Source organism: Pelobates fuscus, chromosome 7 (genome assembly GCF_036172605.1).
Source record: "Pelobates fuscus isolate aPelFus1 chromosome 7, aPelFus1.pri, whole genome shotgun sequence".
Taxonomy (NCBI): Eukaryota; Metazoa; Chordata; class Amphibia; order Anura; family Pelobatidae; genus Pelobates; species Pelobates fuscus.
Window position 1 is genome coordinate 190,157,593 of NC_086323.1, and position 20,673 is coordinate 190,178,265.

At 43.9% G+C, this 20,673-nt stretch overlaps 1 protein-coding gene across 3 annotated transcripts in view; it reads right to left on the reverse strand.

The window, feature by feature from the left end:
• Positions 1–20,673, reverse strand: part of LOC134568408 (uncharacterized) — a 76,689-nt gene that overhangs the window by 11,203 nt on the left and 44,813 nt on the right. For all 3 annotated transcript variants that reach the window (XM_063426984.1, XM_063426985.1, XM_063426986.1), the window contains one exon: positions 1,458–1,571. In XM_063426984.1, coding sequence (XP_063283054.1) covers positions 1,458–1,571 — 114 coding nt within the window. The remainder of the gene's footprint in view (positions 1–1,457; positions 1,572–20,673) is intronic.

A 20,673-nucleotide genomic window follows, 5' to 3' on the forward strand; every position in this document is an offset into this window, starting at 1 on the left:
TCTTGACCCCAAAATAGCAGTCAGATGTCTCCTTGGATCAAGCAGCTATTACCCCACTAATTAGAAATTATATCCCTGTAGGTTATGTTTTTGCAAGTAAGTATATTTTCAAGAAATGCTATTAATCTCATGATAACAATCTGATATGAACACATTACACTGCTTGAAGGATGAACAGGAGACACAATTAAAAGACAACTACATTTGTATTATTAAATGTAAAGATGTATTAGAGCCATGTATTCTACCTTCTGTGTGCTTAATTTTTAAACACTAAAGGATGAACACGGTTTAAAGGAACACTATAGTCACCTAAACAACATTAGCTTAATTAAGCAGTTTTAGTGTATAGATCATGCCTCTCAGGTTTCACTGCTTAATTCTCTTAATTAGGAGTTAAATCACTTTGTTTCTGTTTATGCAGCTCTTGTCACACCTCCCCTAACTCTGATTGACACAGCCTGCATGAAAAAAAAAACTGGTTTCAGTTTCAATCAGATGTAATTTACCTTAAATAATTGTATCTCAATCTCTAAATTGAACTTTAATCACATACAGGAGGCTCTTGCAGGGTCTAGCAAGCTATTAACATAGCAGGGGATAAGAAACATTAAAAATTAAATTAAACATAACTTGCAATAAAGGAAGTATAAACATTAGATGACTCTTTACAGGAAGTGTTTAGGAAGGCTTTGCAAAACACAGGCAGGGAGGTGTGACTAGAGTTCATAAACAAATTGATTTAACTCCTAAATGGCAGAGAATTGAGCAGCAAGACTGCAATGACGTGATCTGTACACCAAAAATGCTTCATTAAGCTGAAGTTGTTTTAGTGACTATAGTGTCCCTTTAATCCAATACTTGTCATGTAGGGGGTCAACTGCACATGTGCGGCAATTGCCAAGCTCCACCAGTTGAAGAAACATTAACAGTGTAACAACATCAGAAGTAAAGACCTTCAATATTTGAAGCTTTTAATGTGGAAATACCTCTAGTGGCTGGTAGTCTGATGGCCACTACAGGTATGTTCACCGACATATTAACAAGACTGCTTCTCAGGAAAGGCAATGTTTACAATTGTCAGAGAAAGAGGACAGGAAATAAAACGACTTAATAGGAAGAGGCAGTTCCAGTACTTGCTTAGTAAAAATAATACTAGGAACAGATAAAATTCTTGTTAATCTGCACCCGAACGAATCCCAAATGTAAATCCCGGACGGATGGATTTGTTTGGGTGTAGATTAATATGAATTTGATTTAATCGTCGCAGGTGAAAAGGATTTGTAAACAAGTCTAGTGCCTGGATTTAATCTGCCTTTCATCCTTCAAGCTGTGTCTCCTGAAGTTAGTCTCCCAATTCCAGATTCCAGTCGGCTGTCTAACACAATGTTGGTGTACAGATGCTTTCTATATGTGTGTGGTTTACTGTGGATTGCAAACTAAACATTACATCTCACCTATTCCGGAGTTCAACCCAAACAGATTTTCATCAGGGGTAGGGTAATCTTTAATGCACGGTTCCTCTCCTTGCTCAATGTGAGATATGACCACCGGCTTCATATTGGCATAACCTGCATGGGTAAATACACAGTGATTACATCATAAATCTCCCAAGTACAACAACTAAATATGTGACATGTATAAAACTGGGAGAAAATACTAACCGGGTTATTCACTAATGAGAATTCAAAGAGAATTTCAAACTTAAGGTCAAAATACTTAAACTAGAAAAATTCTCTATTTCAGCCATGTTTTTCTATCAGCTACTCTGGTCTTACATTTGAAATTAACTTTGAATTCTCCCTTTAGTGAATAATCCTTCCTGTGATTGGGTCTGAAGAACACTGCCCACTACACTGCAGCTGTAGTAGTTATTGGTACAGGAGTTCAACCATTATAGTACAAATAACTCCTAAATAAGGTAATAAAATAGGCGATGACTTAGTGGGCGTACGCTTTTATAAAGTGCTACGTGGTCAAATGTTGGTTGCCTGACACTGGACGTCCTCATGCGATGCATGGCTGTGGACCCCCCATATTGCGTGACGCAGAGCAACGATTCGAGTAAGTACAGCAAGGGTGTTTTAACCCTTACACTGCCAGGGGGATGAGGAAAGTACAGTGGTATAACCAAAAAAACAAAAATGAGAGGGAATCGTGTACTGCCGATTTCACTACAGAAAATAAAAAAAAATATTTACGGTTAGTAAAATCTCTTGATTTCCAAATTTATAGCAGCAGTAACATAGGGATTATGCAAGAATATGCAAGTAGAATGAACCTTGATTTTCTTTAAAAGAGTTACCCCAAGAGCTTAATATGTGCACTTGATGGTTTCGTTAATCCAATTTGGCAATAGTGCATTTAGAAGCTACTTATCTTTTTGACGGACTCTTGAAATTGATAAGAAGGTGTGCTGATCTGTGGAAAGTAGCTGTCCTGTCCAGAAAAGTTTGAACTCCACACTTCGCAACCAAGGAGTCTGGATTCCTTAGGGGATGATGGATTTGATAAAGTGACGGAAGAACAATCATCTGATTGATGTGAAAAGGATTTAAATGCAGATTAATTTTGCCTTGATGGAAAATTGAGTATTTTTCTGATGCTGATAGTGTCTGAATTTCACCTGCTCGTTTTGCAATTGCAAGGCGACCTTATCTGATAAAAATTTCAGTGGCACTTCTTGAAGAGATTTACATGGACTTTCACATAAGGAATGAGTACTAAAGAAACATCCCAGGAAGGAAAGACACTTTTGAGGAGGTGCAACTGCCAGATGGCTTTAAAAAATGTTTACATTACAGCTTAGGGATATCTCCAATAGCCAATCCTCAGAAGGCTACTGGAGGTGCTTCCTGGGTTAATGGTGCACAGTGTGCAGCACTGCCATTCAGTGTCTCCACCCTCTGTATGGAGACACTGAATTTTCCTCATAGAGAAACATTGATTCAAGAGACCGCAAGAGAGGGGGGCACTATAGGCTAGGAATATAATTTTGTATTCCTAGCCTATAGTTTAAATCTTTGAAAAGTGTTGTTTTTCCAGAATGATCCTTGCAGAAGCCAGGCCGTGAGCTTGAACATTAGAAGAGTTTCTAGTGGGATTTTCTTGTGCTCCAACAACTGTAGTTCTACCAGAAGTTTCCAAATTCGGTTTTTTGTGATTTCAGGAGTTCTGAGAACCAACACCTGTTTGGCCAATATGCAATTATGTTTACGAAAAGGACAAAATCTGTCCTCCTTATAGAAAAAAAAACAATTGGTTTTGTCTTCCATAGAATGGTTTCTTGTTCCACTTCATTCTTTTTTTTACTTTGGTAAAGCCTTTTCTGTGACCAAAATCTGTCTTATAACCAGGACTCTTACCAGGCTTTGAGTAAAATTGCTCTCCTGGCTACGGAGATTAGGCCCATAGCTCCTGCTGCCAATCTAATAGCATTTTCAAGAGCAAATCAAAGTGACTGGAAATTAAGGTGCTGTAGTTATACTTATTAATCAGTAGATGGCACCAGATCGAGACATCTCACAGCATATATAGAAAAAAACAAAAAATGTTACTTACCGTAAATTTGTTTTTCCTGAAGATTAGAGGCAGTGCTTTACCAATGGGATTTATAATCAGGAGGGAAAAACAGGCAGGCAATTATCCAAACTTTTTTTAAAACCCTACCCCTTATTAAGCACCTTCCTTTAAATGTCCGCTTACCAAAACAACCCCAGTTCTTTGCCTGCCTTCGGCAGAGGAGGTAAAGCAGGTTTTTTTTCTCCAGGGAAGCAGGTGAGAAGGGCTGAGGCTCGGGAGGCTCTGCTTCCTTTTGTTAGAAGCAAAATTTTGTACGCCGGACGGTTGGGTCTTCACAAATTTATGTTCCGTCTCTTCCGCGCCAGGTGCCGGTCAGACAAAGGACGCAGGCGTGCGTCAGCTGGGAGGTCCTGGCGGTGGAACGCACGTACAGGTTACGTTGCGTTCCACCGGGGATTTGCGGAGCGCAATGCACATGCGCAATGCAATCCAAGATTCAGGCGCCAAATCTGGACTCAGCGTTTTTTTTTTTTTGTTCAGTGGGTTTACAGGACTGAAAAGGAGCAACTTACCAGCTGCAACCTCTGTTTGCCAGGAGCTCTGAGTCTCAGATCTGTTGCAAGTGTGTTTCTCATCTGCCCTCTAACACACTGTGAGACTATTTGAATGGCTCTAGCCTGAATCTTAAAGGGAATTAGAAAAAAAAAATAATTCCCTCTCTCTTATCTTTTCTCAGTATGTCTAATCCTGAGATTTCGGAGAAGTCGACAGAGAAGGGGAAATGTTCAGCAAAATCCAAGCATTTAAGTTGCTCTGTATGTCTCCAACCTATGCCAGATTGTGGTGGAATCTCGGTAAAAATAAATTTAGTAGGCCGAGATTACCACGTGGCATGTGTACGTGCATATGCTGACGTATCGATCAGTTGGTTGCACGAGGCAAGATACGATCAGTAGTGTACGGAGCATGTGCAAGAATACAGGATGTAGTATTCCCCTCCTCCATTGTGCTGGACAAGCCATGCGGTCAAACAGGAAGTTAATTCTTATTTGTATTGATTGGTCAAGAGAATGTGCGGGTGGAGCTTAATATGGGAGGAGTTATATGCCTATATAAGGAGCCTGCACTATTGTCCGGGGCTCAGAACTTGCTGTATTTTGGTGACATTAGTCCCTCTGAGTCCCGATCGGTGATCCAATAAAGAATCTCTTCCTTCCTGAAGAAACCTGTGTCCATCTCTCTGTGCTTGGCTTCCGTCAGTTTCTCCGGTATCATTTGGTGCATTGGCCGGGAAGCTCATCGTTCAACGGTAGCTGAGAGGCAGAGGCGTGAGACGGTCTATCTTTGCCCACGTTCTCTACGGCTGCACCCCTGAACTTCTGCGTGGACCTCCCTTCGTCTCGGCGCCACTGGGCCGTTGTCCAGGAGATCATCGGCCTCTACGTGAGAAGTGCTGGGGTGTCCCCGTCGATGAGTGTGAACTCAGGTTCAGGAACGAGGAGGTAAGACAACTGCTGTTTTAGACGGCAGGACCCACTAGGGGTATACCGATTGTGCGGTAGGCCCAAAGGGGTTTTGAATCTGTGTATCTGCCCCCTCTGTCGGAGGGAAGGAGCGAAGGCGCACCGCTCGATCGAACGCTCTTTAGTCAGACCGTTTGATTCTGTTAGTCAGGCGGGGCTCTGGTGTAAATAGCCCTAGCCGGACACCGGTGTCTTGTCTAGACTAGCGTTCTAGGGTGTACATTTTGTTCGCTAGGTCGGAGGGACCGGGAGACTAAGCGGCGTCTGTGTAAATTCGGTTCGCTAGTTCTCATCCTATCTGGGCTAAGTGGGAAGGCGTGTAAATTTGGAACCCACTAGACTTTTGATAGTGCGACTAAGAGGCGTCTGTGTAAATTCGGTCCTCTAGCTCGCTATATATGTGGTGATTGGGCAGTGTGGCTAACCAAAACGTATGTAGATTGTTTTTAGGTAGTCCATTCAAGGTACTGGCCAATAGTTTAGTTGGGAATTGTAAATGTGTTAACAATTGTTTAGTAAAGTGTATATCTTGTTAGATAGCGCGAGCTCAGCCGTCTAGCGAGAGTGTTAATAGTGTGTTGCTGTATTATAGTGCACGGTACCATAACCCTGTATATTTACTGACACTGTATATAAGTACTAATCATTGTTGTCCATTGCATGTTTAACACCATAACCACTAATAATTGTATTGTGACCTTAACTTGTGCTTTGACCTATGCTAACCGTACTGTAACCGCTAATTGTAAAAGACGATGTTACTGGGGTGTGTTATAGACGGGTAATTCGTATATAGAGAATTATAGCGTGGGTGACTGTATAGTTACGCCAAAGGGCATAATATTGATTATATAGTGACTGGTGTAACAGCTGTGTGTGTACGGGAATTCCCTGAGTGTTTATTGTGTTATTGTGTACGTTTCACTTGGTAACCGTACCACGTGGTGCTGTTGCCAGAGGAAACGGGTGTGACTGTTGAATAGTACGCGTGTATAGTATTCGTTGTCGACGACGTTCCATTGTTAAGTATGGGTGCGTCGCAGTCAACGATTCCGGATCCCTTAGGTTGTATGGTGAAGAATTTTAAAAAGGGATTCAAAACTTGTGATTTTGGGGTTAAAATGTCTCCTGTACGTTTGGTCACTTTGTGTACTAGGGAGTGGCCTACTTTGGTTGCGGCATGGCCGCCACGTGGCAGTTTGGATCTAACTCTGGTACAGCGCTTACACGTGGCTGTATCAGGTAGGCCTGAACTTTACGGCCAGTTTCCTTATATTGACTGTTGGAGACAGGCCGTAAATGACTCGCCAAAATGGCTCCAGACATGCCACGAGGAGCAGTGTCGCCTCATGGTAGCTAGGACTTGTTCGTCCACTAGGACTGGTGTTAGGCCCATTTTGGACACGCCCCCTGAGTCCGAGATCCCTTTGCCGCCCCCTTACTTTCCGTTAAGAGGAAGTGACGCAAACGCAGGAAGTCCTGCACCCCTCCCCTCATTACCCTCATCCACTTCCGCTTCCTCCTCCAGTACAGGATCCACCCCCCCTCGTACTAAATCTCCCCTTCCGGAACCAGAACCCACCCCCATTAAAAACGAATATCCTGATTTGGCGCCACTTCAGACTTCCGGTCAAGCTTCATCTAGCTCGGCTCGAAGTGTTTTATTTACAACCTTTTCCCAAAACCAAGTTCCCACATCCCCATACCCTATCTCTCCCCAACCGGAACCCATGACTGACGCCTCTCTACGTAGCCCCATCCAAACCCGACAGTTGACTGGTGCCCAACAATTAAAGCACTATCAGATGCCTCTTCGCCTAAATCCCGGGTCAGCTTATATCGATGCCGCAGGTCAAATGGCACACGCTGACCCAGTCTTCGTATATGTCCCATTTACCACTACCGACCTTTTAAACTGGAAGACCCATAATTCCTCGTATACTGAGAAACCACAAGCCATGACTGATCTGTTCACCTCAATAGTACAGACGCATAATCCGACATGGGCTGATTGCCAGCAGTTACTAATGACTTTATTTAACAATGAGGAAAGGACAAGAATAAATCAAGCAGCCATTAAATCACTAGAGGATAGAGCCCGTGCTTTGAACCAAGCTAATCCAGCAGCATGGGCCGCAACACATTATCCCAACACTGATCCCGATTGGAACGTAAATGGTGCTGATATGGTTCAACTCAGAGCCTATAGAGACGCTATAATTGCTGGCATGAAAGCAGGAGGAAAGAAAGCCATTAACATGTCGAAGACAGTTGAGGTGATTCAGAAAAGCGATGAAGCGCCCAGTGTCTTTTATGACCGATTATTGGAGGCATACCGCTTGTATACCCCCTTTAATCCGGAAGACGCAGACAATTCCCGAATGGTTAACTCCGCCTTTGTCAGCCAAGCATACGGAGATATTAAGCGCAAGCTACAAAAGTTAGAAGGGTTTGCAGGTATGTCCATCACCCAACTAATGGAGGTAGCAAATAAGGTCTATATGAACAGGGATACAGAAAGTAAGAAAGAGGAAGAGCGCAAGATGCGTAAAAAGGCTGATATGCTAGCGGTAGCGATCGCAGGCGTAGATAGAAGGGGCCCAGATAGAGGCGATAGTAAGTGGAATGAGGAACCTCTAAGTAGAAATCAGTGCGCTTACTGTAAGGAAGAAGGGCATTGGAGAAATGAGTGTCCGCGAAGAGAACAGTCTGAGAGAGACAGACCTAGGTCAGGTTACGGAAACTTTAGAGGCAGAGCGAGAGGTAGAGGAGGCCCCGGAGGGAGTAATGGTTATAGAGGGAGTAATGGGAACAGAGGAAGTGTTAGGGAAGACAGGTATATTCCAGCAGCGCAAAGGTCCCGCGATAGAGAAGGTAGGGACTTCGTAGGATTGGCTGACACGGTCATGGAGGACTATTGATACCGACCGGGCTCCATCCCCCTTGGTCGAGCGGAGCCTATGGTCGATGTATCAATAGGGGGAAAAAGGAGTGCGTTCATGATCGACACTGGTGCTGAACATTCAGAGGTGACTAATCTAGTTGCTCCTCCATCTGGAAGGACTATTACTGTGATAGGAGCAACTGGAAGAAGTGCTGAAAAACCGGTTCTTAAAAGTCGACTCTGTACATTGGGAGGCCACATAGTAAAACACCAATTCCTTTATATGCCTGAATGTCCAGTCCAATTGCTGGGACGTGATATGCTATCAAAATTACAAGCGCAGATTACGTTCCTACCAAATGGAACAACATCTCTAAAGTTTAATGGACCTTCAGGTATTATGACTTTATCCGTACCAAAGGAAGAAGAGTGGCGACTTTATACAGTGTTGACTAGCCAAAACCCTAGGAGTGATGAGACATTGTTTAACATACCAGGAGTTTGGGCAGAGAACAACCCACCAGGACTGGCCCGCAATATTCCACCTATAAAAATTGAACTGAATCTTGGGGTTTATCCAGTGAGCCTAAGACAATACCACATCCCACAGAAGGCTAAGAAGAACATCCAATCCTATCTGGATAAGTTCATACGGTATGGTATCCTAAAATTCTGTACTTCCCCCTGGAACACCCCATTGCTGCCTGTTCAAAAGCCCGGTACAGATGAGTATCGACCTGTGCAGGACTTAAGAGCAGTCAATGATGCGGTTGTTAGTATACATCCAGTCGTACCCAATCCATATAACCTGCTTGCTTTAATTCCGGGCGGGGCTACTTACTTCACAGTCTTAGATCTCAAAGATGCTTTCTTTTGCCTCCGAATTGCCGCAGAAAGTCAATGTATTTTCGCTTTCCAATGGGAGAACGCTGTAACGGGCTCAAAACGCCAGATGACTTGGACAAGACTGCCCCAAGGGTTTAAAAATTCACCTACCCTATTTGGTTCAGCCCTAAGTCAAGATTTATTGGATTTCGAGTCTATCCCAGGAGAATGTGTATTGTTACAATATGTAGATGACTTGTTGATAGCAGCAGTTACAAAAGAAAAATGTCAGCAAGCAACGCACGATCTACTACATATTCTCTGGAAGGCAGGATACAAGGTGTCTAGAAAGAAGGCTCAGTTGTGTTTGCCAACTGTCAAGTATCTGGGATTCCATATCTCTGAAGGTCAAAGGATTATGGGGCCAGAGAGAAAAGAAGCTGTCTGCCAAATACCAATACCCAAGAATAGAAGACAAGTGAGAGAATTCTTGGGGGCAGCGGGCTTCTGTAGGATATGGATTCCCAGCTATGCGATACTAGCAAAACCTCTGTACGCAGCCATCAAAGGTACAGAGCACGACCCCTTCTTATGGACTCAAGAACAACAAACGGCATTTGAAGATGTGAAGAAGGCTTTGATGAGTGCCCCAGCATTAGGTCTACCTGATCACACACGACCATTCTACTTATATGTACACGAGCAAAGAAGAATGGCTGTGGGAGTATTGACACAGTACTTGGGATCATGGCAAAGACCTGTTGCCTACATGTCTAAGCAACTGGATGCAGTGGCCAGCGGACTTCCACCTTGTCTAAGAGCCGTAGCTGCGTCCGCCCTGCTAGTAGCTGAAGCCGATAAACTCACTCTGGGTCAAGAACTTTATGTACGAGTCCCACATGCAGTACAGACGTTGTTGGATTACAAAGGAAATCATTGGTTTAGTAACAGCCGTATGACCAAGTATCAAGCAATGTTGTGTGAAAACCCAAGAGTGCATTTAGAGACTGTAAACACCTTAAATCCAGCTACCCTTTTGCCACAACCTACTAAAAGTCAACATGATTGTTTGGAAGTAATGGATGAAGTATTTTCAAGTAGACCAGATCTTCGTGATTTTCCCATCCAGAACCCCGATGTTCAATATTATACCGACGGCAGTAGTTATGTGAAAGAAGGGATCCGCTATGCAGGATATGCAGTAACAACAATAGACAAGGTGATAGAAGCTCGGCCACTGGCGAAAGGAACATCAGCACAAAAGGCAGAATTGATAGCACTAACACGAGCGTTACAATTGGCTGAAGGTTTAAGAGTGAATATCTATACGGACTCTAAGTATGCGTTTTTAACCACTCATGCCCACGGAGCTTTGTATAAAGAAAGAGGACTACTGAATTCAGAAGGCAAAGAAATCAAGTACGCAGCTGAAATCCTACAACTATTGGAAGCAGTGTGGGAGCCGAAAGAAGTCGGTATTATACATTGTCGGGCGCATCTGAGAGGAGATGGTGATGTAACCAAGGGAAATCGGATGGCAGATAATGCAGCTAAGCGTGCTGCTGAATCAGGAAGACAGGAGTATGTGGGGCATATAGCTGCTCTTATACCAACTCCACTGTCCCAATGGACTCCAGTTTATACAACTCAAGAAGAGGAGTGGTTAAAGACTGAACCGGGAAAGTATTTGGAGAACAAGTGGTATCAGCTAGAAGATGGAAGAATAGTTATACCAGCATCACTAGCAGTAGAAATTGTCCAGAACTATCATAACGGGACACATTCTGGGAGAGACAGTACTGAAGAATCTCTCAGGAAACATTTCTACATACCAAGATTGTCCAACTTGACTCAGGCCATTGTACGCAGATGTGTAACGTGTGCTAAGAATAATGCAAGACAAGGACCAGTAAAGCCACCAGGAGTCCAGTTTATGGGGGGACTTCCCATGTCCGATTTACAAATAGACTTTACAGTGATGCCTAAATCGGGTGGACATCGTTACCTGCTGGTAATTGTGTGCACCTATTCAGGCTGGGTAGAAGCATGTCCTACTCGTACAGAGAAAGCAGGAGAAGTTGTAAGATTCCTGCTACGAGAAATAATACCCCGATATGGACTACCCTGTTCTATAGGATCGGACAATGGTCCAGCTTTTGTTCACCAGTGCCTACAACAACTGACTCATATGCTTGGTATAAAGTGGAGGCTTCATACTGCATATAGACCCCAGAGTTCTGGTAAGGTAGAGAGAATGAATAGAACTATTAAGAACCAGTTGGCTAAAATGTGTCAGGAAACCCAACTTAAGTGGAACGTTCTCTTACCTATAGCTCTATTGCGAACCCGCAGTACCCCTACCAGAAGGATGGGCCTCTCTCCTTTTGAAATTATGTATGGGCGACCACCTCCCGTACTTGGTAACTTAAGGGGGGATTTGAGTCAGTTGGGAGAAGGAATTACTCGGCAGCAGGTTGTAGAGTTGGGTAAGACTATGGAGGAGGTACAGAAATGGGTACAAGATAGATTACCTGTGAATATTTATCCCCCTGTTCATAATTATCATCCAGGAGACCAAGTGTGGATTAAAGAGTGGAATAATGTACCGTTAGGGCCCAAGTGGAGAGGTCCTTATGTTGTTCTTTTGTCTACCCCTACAGCGATAAAAGTAGCAGAAGTGACTCCGTGGATACATCACTCCAGGGTTAAACCAGCAGCAGTTGATTCTTGGCAAGTTACAGCAGATCCAGAGAATCCCTGCAAGATCCGGTTGAAACGCACTACTCAGTCGGAGTAACGAGGAATTATTGTGGATTACAAATTTTATTGTTACAGGTGTGAGTGAGAAGGCCATAATAAAGCCTGTCCGCTTACCAACACATAGTGTATAAGCCAGGAAAGTCTCGAAGGGACACCTGTGAAGACGAGCAGAACTCCATTCCCTGCAGCCCTCACATCCTGGAAGCTGAGGTTCCATCGCACGGACGAAGACTGAGGATGACGGCGAAAGATGTGCTTTTGATTGTGTTTATTTATATGTGTTTTTTTATTCAGGAAGGTAGAGGTACCGACACTCCTAGCTGTGAGGTATGCATTAAGACTACGAGAACAGGTAACCATATTTCCCAAACCCTAATTTGGCATTCACAATACGAATGTAAAGGAGAGGTATCAAGATGTAGATACCTAAATATAGACTATAGTGTGTGCCATTTAGGAGTAGGAGAACCTAAGTGCTTCAGTCCAGAGTATCAACCTCGTACAATTTGGTTGACTCTCAGGAATGGAGATCCTCAGGGGACCCTAATTAATAAGACGGTGTTAGAATCCGTACATTCTTCGGGTGTTCTGCTATTTGATGCGTGTAAAGCGATATCGAGTGGTAGAAAGCCGTGGAATGTATGTGGGGATCTTAGATGGGAGAGGACGTATGGGTCTAACGATAAATATATTTGTCCCAGTAGTAAAAATAAGTATGTAAGTCCTAGATGCCCAAATAAAGACTATAACTTTTGCCCATATTGGTCTTGTGTGGGGTGGGCGACTTGGGGACAGACAGTAGATAAAGACATGATAGTGACTAAGTTGCCGACTAGCCCTTATTGTAAGTCTATGGAATGCAACCCAGTCCATATACTTATTAATAACCCCGACAAGTTCCTAGATAAGTATGGCAATTTATTTGGGTTTCAGATATACGGGACGGGTTTAGATCCTGGGACATTATTGTTTATAGGGATAGAGACTGATACGGTATCCTCCCAGACTCATCAAGTATATCATTCCTTTTATGAAGAGATGAGTATAGATAATAAGATCCCCCATAACGCTAAAAACCTGTTCATTGACCTAGCTGAAAGTATTGCCGGTAGTCTTAATGTTACCAACTGCTATGTGTGTGGAGGTACTAACATGGGAGACCAATGGCCTTGGGAAGCAAAGGAGGTAATGTCCGGTTCTGAGGCAGTTGACCAACTAATATCTACACAAGCCGATTATCATTTGAGTGTTAGAGGTAAATCTGAGTGGAGATTAAAGACCTCCATCATAGGTTATGTTTGCATAGCAAGGAAGGGAATAATGTATAACACTTCTGTAGGAGAATTAACTTGTCTAGGGCAAAAAGCTTATGATGATGATACAAAGAATACAACTTGGTGGTCGGCTTCAAATGTCTCAGAACCATCTAACCCGTTTGCTAGATACGCCAATTTAAAGGATGTGTGGTTTGATCTATCTATCACATCTACCTGGAGAGCCCCAGCAAATTTGTACTGGATCTGTGGTAAGAAAGCCTATTCGGAGCTGCCACAGGACTGGGAAGGGGCATGTGTGTTGGGTATGCTCAAACCATCCTTCTTCTTGTTACCGATTGAAACAGGTGAGACTTTAGGTGTTAAAGTGTATGATGTGAATCATAGGAAGAAAAGGGGACCCATAGAGATAGGCACCTGGGAAGATAATGAATGGCCTCCCCAGCGTATTATAGACTATTATGGGCCAGCCACGTGGGCTGAGGATGGTACCTTTGGTTATAGAACCCCTATTTATATGCTCAACCGTATTATAAGATTACAGGCGGTGGTTGAGATTATCACAAATGAGACATCACAAGCGCTCAATCTTCTAGCGAAGCATAACACCAGGATGAGGACAGCAGTCTACCAAAATAGATTAGCCTTGGATTACCTTTTGGCAGTAGAGGGAGGTGTATGTGGGAAGTTTAACCTAAGCAATTGCTGTCTTCAAATAGATGACGAAGGGCAAGCAATAGCTGAGCTTACTAGCCATATGGTTAAACTAGCGCATGTGCCTACTCAGGTATGGAAAGGGTACAATCCAAGTAGTTGGTTTGGTAGCTGGTATGAGTGGTTTGGAGGGCTTAAGGCAGTGGTAGGTGGAGTCCTACTGATTTTACTGTTGTGTCTACTCCTACCGTGTCTTATACCCCTAGTAGTTAGGTCTGTGCAAAGCCTGATAGGAAGTATAGCAGAGAGGAAGGCTGCTGCACAGATAATGGCGATATATAAATATAAGGCTCTAGATCAGGGAGAACCAATGCAAGAAGATGAATGTTGAAGATTCACATCATAAGATAAGTCTGGTCTGGTTCAAGGTAACTTGCGGTGTAAGCAAAACTAAGGTTATGTGATGCCTCAAGTAATTATAAAATATCAAGAGGCATCAAAGGGGGGAATGTGGTGGAATCTCGGTAAAAATAAATTTAGTAGGCCGAGATTACCACGTGGCATGTGTACGTGCATATGCTGACGTATCGATCAGTTGGTTGCACGAGGCAAGATACGATCAGTAGTGTACGGAGCATGTGCAAGAATACAGGATGTAGTATTCCCCTCCTCCATTGTGCTGGACAAGCCATGCGGTCAAACAGGAAGTTAATTCTTATTTGTATTGATTGGTCAAGAGAATGTGCGGGTGGAGCTTAATATGGGAGGAGTTATATGCCTATATAAGGAGCCTGCACTATTGTCCGGGGCTCAGAACTTGCTGTATTTTGGTGACATTAGTCCCTCTGAGTCCCGATCGGTGATCCAATAAAGAATCTCTTCCTTCCTGAAGAAATCTGTGTCCATCTCTCTGTGCTTGGCTTCCGTCAGTTTCTCCGGTATCAAGATGGATATAAAATTAAACTTTGTTCTCTATGTTCCAAAGAGGCTTCGGAGGAAGCTAAAAGAACAGAAATGTCCACATTTCTTAGCTGGTTGCAACAGAGTATGCAGCAAACCTTTATGGAAATGCAATCTGCCGCTATGCAGTCAGCTCAGGCTTCGGTTGCTCAGGATTTACAGGTAGTTAAACAATCTAAGAAAAGGGCGAGATCATGGGAAGATTTAGATGCAAGCTCAGGTTCTTGTGCTTCTGACTCTAGAGATGATTCCTCTAGTGATTCGTCTGAGGAGGAATTTGCCTTTCCAGAGGAAGCCATTGGGAAATGAATAAAGGACGTGAAGAATCTTATGGAGGATGGGATAACAGGAAAAAGATCTTAAGTTTTCCCTTTACATCCACAGCTAAAGGAGTTGGTTTTAAGAGAATGGAAATTCCCAGGTCATAAACCATATATATTAAAACACTTTAAAAACTTTTCTCCATAGAAGTGGACCAGGACTGCCTGCTGGATACAGTTACTGTAGTAGATGTTCCCATAGCTCAGATAGGAAAGAAAACTGCGTTACCTATAGGTGACTCGAGTGGTTTAAGTGATGTGATGGAAAAGCGTATGGACTAGTCTTTAAAGAAAATGTTTATTTCCTCAGCGGCCCAGGCAAAAGCACTTATCGCAGGATCCTCGGTGGCTAAAGCCCAAAAACATTGGCTAGAAGAACTAGAGAAGGTTTATGCAGGCGAATCGAAAGAAAATCCAGTAAAGCTGTTAAAAAATATCAAGATGTCTGCAGATTTTTTGGCAGATGCTTCTTCAGAAAGTCTGAAATTATCTGCTAAGAATTTGGGTCTAACAACAGTATCTAGAAGAGCACTTTGGCTTAGAAACTGGTCAGCTGACGCTGCATCAAAAAATTATTTGTGTGACTTACCCTTTGAGTCTGGTAGTGTCAGGATTGGGACAGGGATCCAACACGCAGAGTACAAAGAGTGGAAAGGTACGTATACCGGGCCTTAGAATGGCCGGACTAACGTACCGAGAGTAATAGAGAATAGTCAGAGACAAGCCGAGGTCGAGGGAACGAGAAGACAGATAAGCGAGAGGCAAGCCGGGTCAAGGGATAACAGAGATAAGCAGGGTAGTACAACAAGCCGAGTCAAAACCAATAGAGCAAACTAGAATACCAGAGCACTGAGTGACTAGACAAGCTAGAACCACGACAGGGCAATGAGCTGAAGTGAGAAGTAAGCTTAAATACCCTGGCTCTGGATGGTAATCACGCCTCTGACAAGTACCGATTGGATATCGGACACTTGAGTGACAGGTCGCTCGTGATAGCGTCATGACGTCACGTATTGAGCGTCCCGCTAGAAAAGGATGTGGATTCCTCGCGGTCGGTGTTTAAGTGACTGGATGAACCGCGAGGAACGAAGGAAACAGCTCGTTTGGACGGATAAACTACTAAGTCTCTACCTCTTTTAGAGGTAGAGACCTCAGGTACCCTGACAGTACCCCCCCTCTCAGATACGCCCACCGGGCGGAAGGAACCGGGACGAGATGGGAAGTGGAGGTGAAATGCTCTGCGAAGGCGAGAAGCATGAACGTCCTCCTGAGGTACCCAACTCCTCTCCTCAGGACCATATCCCTTCCAGTTGACCAGATATTGCAATTTTCCCCTTGAAATTCTGGAATCAATGATGGAGCTGACCTCCTCCCGACCCTCCACCTGAACAGGACGAGGTGAGGAAACCTTAGAGGAGAATTTGTTGCAAACAAGAGGTTTCAACAAGGAGACATGAAAAGAGTTAGGAATGCGTAAGGCAGGTGGCAGAGCAAGGCGATACGCAACCGGGTTGATACGAGTGAGAACCCTGTAAGGACCTATGTAGCGAGGAGCAAATTTCATAGATGGAACTTTTAGGCGAATATTCTTAGTGCTCAGCCACACCCTATCCCCAGGAACAAAGACCGGAGCCGCTCTTCTATGCTTGTCAGCGTGTCTCTTGAACAACGAGGAATTATGTAACAGAATTTGCCGAGTCTGATCCCATAATTTCTTCAGGTTGGCGACATGATCATCAACCGACGGTATCCCCTGAGAAGAGGAAACCGAAGGAAAAATTGAAGGATGAAAGCCATAGTTCATGAAGAAAGGGCTAGAGCGAGTTGAATCACAAACAAGGTTATTGTGTGCGAACTCCGCCCAAGGAATCAAACCGACCCAATCGTCCTGGTGTTCGGAAACAAAGCAACGTAGATACTGCTCAATCTTTTGATTGGTGCGTTCAGCAGCTCCGTTAGACTGAGGGTGATAGGCAGAGGAGAAGTTCAATTTGATTCCCATTTGAGAACAAAAGGATCTCCAGAAACGTGAGACAAATTGAGAACCTCTATCAGAAACAATCTCCGAAGGAATCCCATGTAGGCGAAAAACTTCTCTCGCAAAAATCTCTGCCAATTCAGGAGAAGTCGGAAGTTTAGGTAATGGCACGAAATGGGCCATCTTTGTAAATCTATCCACCACCGTGAGAATAACAGTCTGTCTCTTGGAAGCAGGCAAATCCACGATAAAGTCTATGGACAGGCAGGACCAAGGTTTCTCAGGAATGTCCAAGGGGTGTAAGAGACCACAAGGAGATGTATGAGGTTGTTTAGTCTTAGCACAAGTCTCACAAGCTGCGACGAACTCCTCAATATCTTTTCGTAGTGAAGGCCACCAGAAATCCTTGGATATCAGAGAGTATGTCTTGCGAATACCAGGATGGCCAGCTACTTTACTTTCGTGAAAACATTGTAAGAGCTCCAGTTGGAGTTCAGGAGGGACAAAGTTTCTTCCCTCAGGAGTGTCTCCGGGTGCCAGATGTTGTGACTTCAAGATCTGGTCAAGTAGCGGAGAATGGATTTTGAGACTGGTATTAGCAATAATATTGCATTTGGGTACAATGGAGGACAAAAGTGGTTCAACTGAAGCAGAAGGCTCATATTGGCGAGATAGCGCATCGGCTTTAGAATTTTTTGACCCAGGTCTGTAAGTCAGAACGTAATTGAAATGGGTAAGAAATAACGACCAACGAGCCTGCCTGGAGGACAAACGCTTGGCCTCTCCGATATAAGACAAATTTTTGTGGTCCGTTAGAATGGTAACAGGATGTAATGTACCTTCCAATAAATGTCTCCACTCTTTCAAAGCCTTGATAACCGCTAGTAATTCTCTGTCACCAATGTCATATCTGCTCTCTGTACCAGACAATTTTTTAGAGAAAAATCCACATGGATGTAATGGTTTATCAACTCCCAACCTTTGAGATAGGACAGCACCTAAACCAGTCTCTGATGCGTCTACCTCAAGTAGAAAAGGCAGAGAAGTGTCGGGGTGAACTAAAATTGGAGCGGAAGCGAAAAGTTCCTTGAGAGTTTTGAACGCAAGAAGAGCTTCAGTAGTCCAATTCTTAGTATCAGCCCCCTGTTTGGTCATATTGGTGATAGGTGCGATAATTGAAGAATAACCCTTAATAAAGCGCCTATAATAATTAGAAAAACCAATAAATCTCTGTACGGCTTTAAGACCTTTGGGTAAAGGCCACTCTAGAATGGACTGGAGCTTATCCGGATCCATCTTAAATCCCTCCCCCGAGATCACATAGCCGAGAAAGGTTACCTGGGTTTGATCAAAGCTACATTTCTCCAACTTGCAGTATAAGCCATGCTGGAGAAGCTTGTGCAAAACCCTCCTGACTTGCTTGTGATGAGTCTCAATCTCACTAGAATGTATGAGTATATCATCTAGGTATACAATGACGCAATCTTGCTGAAATTCCCTAAGAATCTCATTTATCAGATCCTGGAATACAGCTGGTGCATTGCATAACCCAAAAGGCATGACAGTATATTCATAGTGGCCATATCGAGTATTGAATGCCGTCATCCACTCATGTCCCTGCTGGATTCTCACCAAGTTATATGCCCCTCTGAGATCTAACTTGGTGAAAATTGTAGAACCCTTCAAACGATCGAAGAGTTCGGTGATCAAGGGAATCGGGTAGGCATTCTTAATGGTTATCTTATTTAGGCCTCGATAATCAATACAAGGTCTTAAAGAACCATCCTTCTTTTTAACAAAAAAAAATCCAGCCCCGGCAGGGGAGGAGGACCTCCTAATGAATCCCTTGTCTAAATTTTCGTGAATATACTCCTCTAGAACAGAGTTCTCTTTCGTAGATAACGGGTATACATGACCTCTGGGCGGCATGGTACCAGGGAGTAGGTTAATTTTGCAATCAAAGGACCTGTGTGGAGGTAAGGTATCGGCTTTCTTTTTGTCAAACACTGCCTTTAAATCTAGATACTGAGACGGAATTTGTGTCACTGTAGGATTGTCAGAGTTAGTCGCGGTGTTGGTTAAGCAGAGGGGTAAGACCTTCCGCAAGCATTTCTCTTGACAATTCTGTCCCCATGAAACTATCTCCCCTGACTCCCAATTAATAATAGGGTTATGTCTCCTCAACCAGGAGTACCCCAGGACTATGGGAATAGACGGAGACGAAATGAGCAGTAAGGATATGTCCTCTCTATGTAGGATGCCAGCAGTTAAGTTAATCGGTATGGTCTCACGGAAAATGACAGGCTCAAGTAACGGTCTACCATCGATGGCCTCAACAGCCAGTGGTGTCTCTTTTAACTGGGATGGAATAGCATGTTTGGCAGCAAAACCCTGATCTATAAAACTCTCAGCAGCTCCAGAATCGATTAGTGCCATAGTCTTGACTACTCCCTTTTCCCACTTTAAAGAAACGGGTAACAGAAGCCTGAACTCTTTGTAGTTGTGAATAGAGGACAAAGTAGAAACACCCAAGGCCTGTCCTCTAGAGAAACTTAGGTGCGAGCGTTTCCCGAACGATTAGGACAATTTAGGCGTAAATGACCTCTGACTCCACAATACATACATAAACCCTCCCTTCTTCTGTACTGTCTCTCCCTCTCTGTGAGATGAGTACTGCCTATCTGCATAGGTTCAGAAATACGTAAGTCCTCGAACTCAGAATTTTGAAAGGTAGGCGCTAGTTTAAAGGAGGGTCTACGGGTCCTATCTCGAGTGTTCTGCCTCTCTCTTAGGCGTTCATCAATACGAGATATAAAAGAAATTAAATCCTCCAAATTCTCAGGGAGTTCTCTAGTAGCGACCTCGTCAAGAATTACATCTGATAGCCCATTCAGAAACACATCTATATAAGCCTGTTCGTTCCACTTAACTTCTGCCGCCAAGGACCTGAACTCTAGTGCATAATCCACAAGTGTTCGATTGTCCTGTCTAAGGCGTAACAGTAATCTAGCTGCATTGACCTTTCTACCAGGAGGGTCAAAAGTTCTTCTAAACGCAGCTACAAAGGCATTATAATTATAGACTAGTGGATTATCATTCTCCCATAAAGGATTGGCCCATCTCAGAGCTTTCTCAATGAGTAAAGTAATAACAAATCCAACCTTCGCTCTATCTGTAGGATAAGAGCGGGGTTGTAATTCGAAATGGATGCTAATCTGGTTCAGAAAGCCACGACACTTCTCCGGTGACCCGCCATAACGTACTGGTGGGGTAATACGGGAAGAAGCACCTACAGTGGCTACCTCTAGACCTGAGACTGCAGGAGAAATAGAAGGAGTACGTGTCTCCTCAGGTGGGTTACTAGCACGAGACAAAAGTGCCTGTAGTGCTAGGGCCATCTGATCCATCCTATGCTCCATGGCGTCAAACCTGGTATCAGAAGAACCAAGCTGACTGTTTGTACCTGCAGGATCCATTGGCCCTGTCGTAATGACAGGATCGGGACAGGGATCCAACACGCAGAGTACAAAGAGTGGAAAGGTACGTATACCGGGCCTTAGAATGGCCGGACTAACGTACCGAGAGTAATAGAGAATAGTCAGAGACAAGCCGAGGTCGAGGGAACGAGAAGACAGATAAGCGAGAGGCAAGCCGGGTCAAGGGATAACAGAGATAAGCAGGGTAGTACAACAAGCCGAGTCAAAACCAATAGAGCAAACTAGAATACCAGAGCACTGAGTGACTAGACAAGCTAGAACCACGACAGGGCAATGAGCTGAAGTGAGAAGTAAGCTTAAATACCCTGGCTCTGGATGGTAATCACGCCTCTGACAAGTACCGATTGGATATCGGACACTTGAGTGACAGGTCGCTCGTGATAGCGTCATGACGTCACGTATTGAGCGTCCCGCTAGAAAAGGATGTGGATTCCTCGCGGTCGGTGTTTAAGTGACTGGATGAACCGCGAGGAACG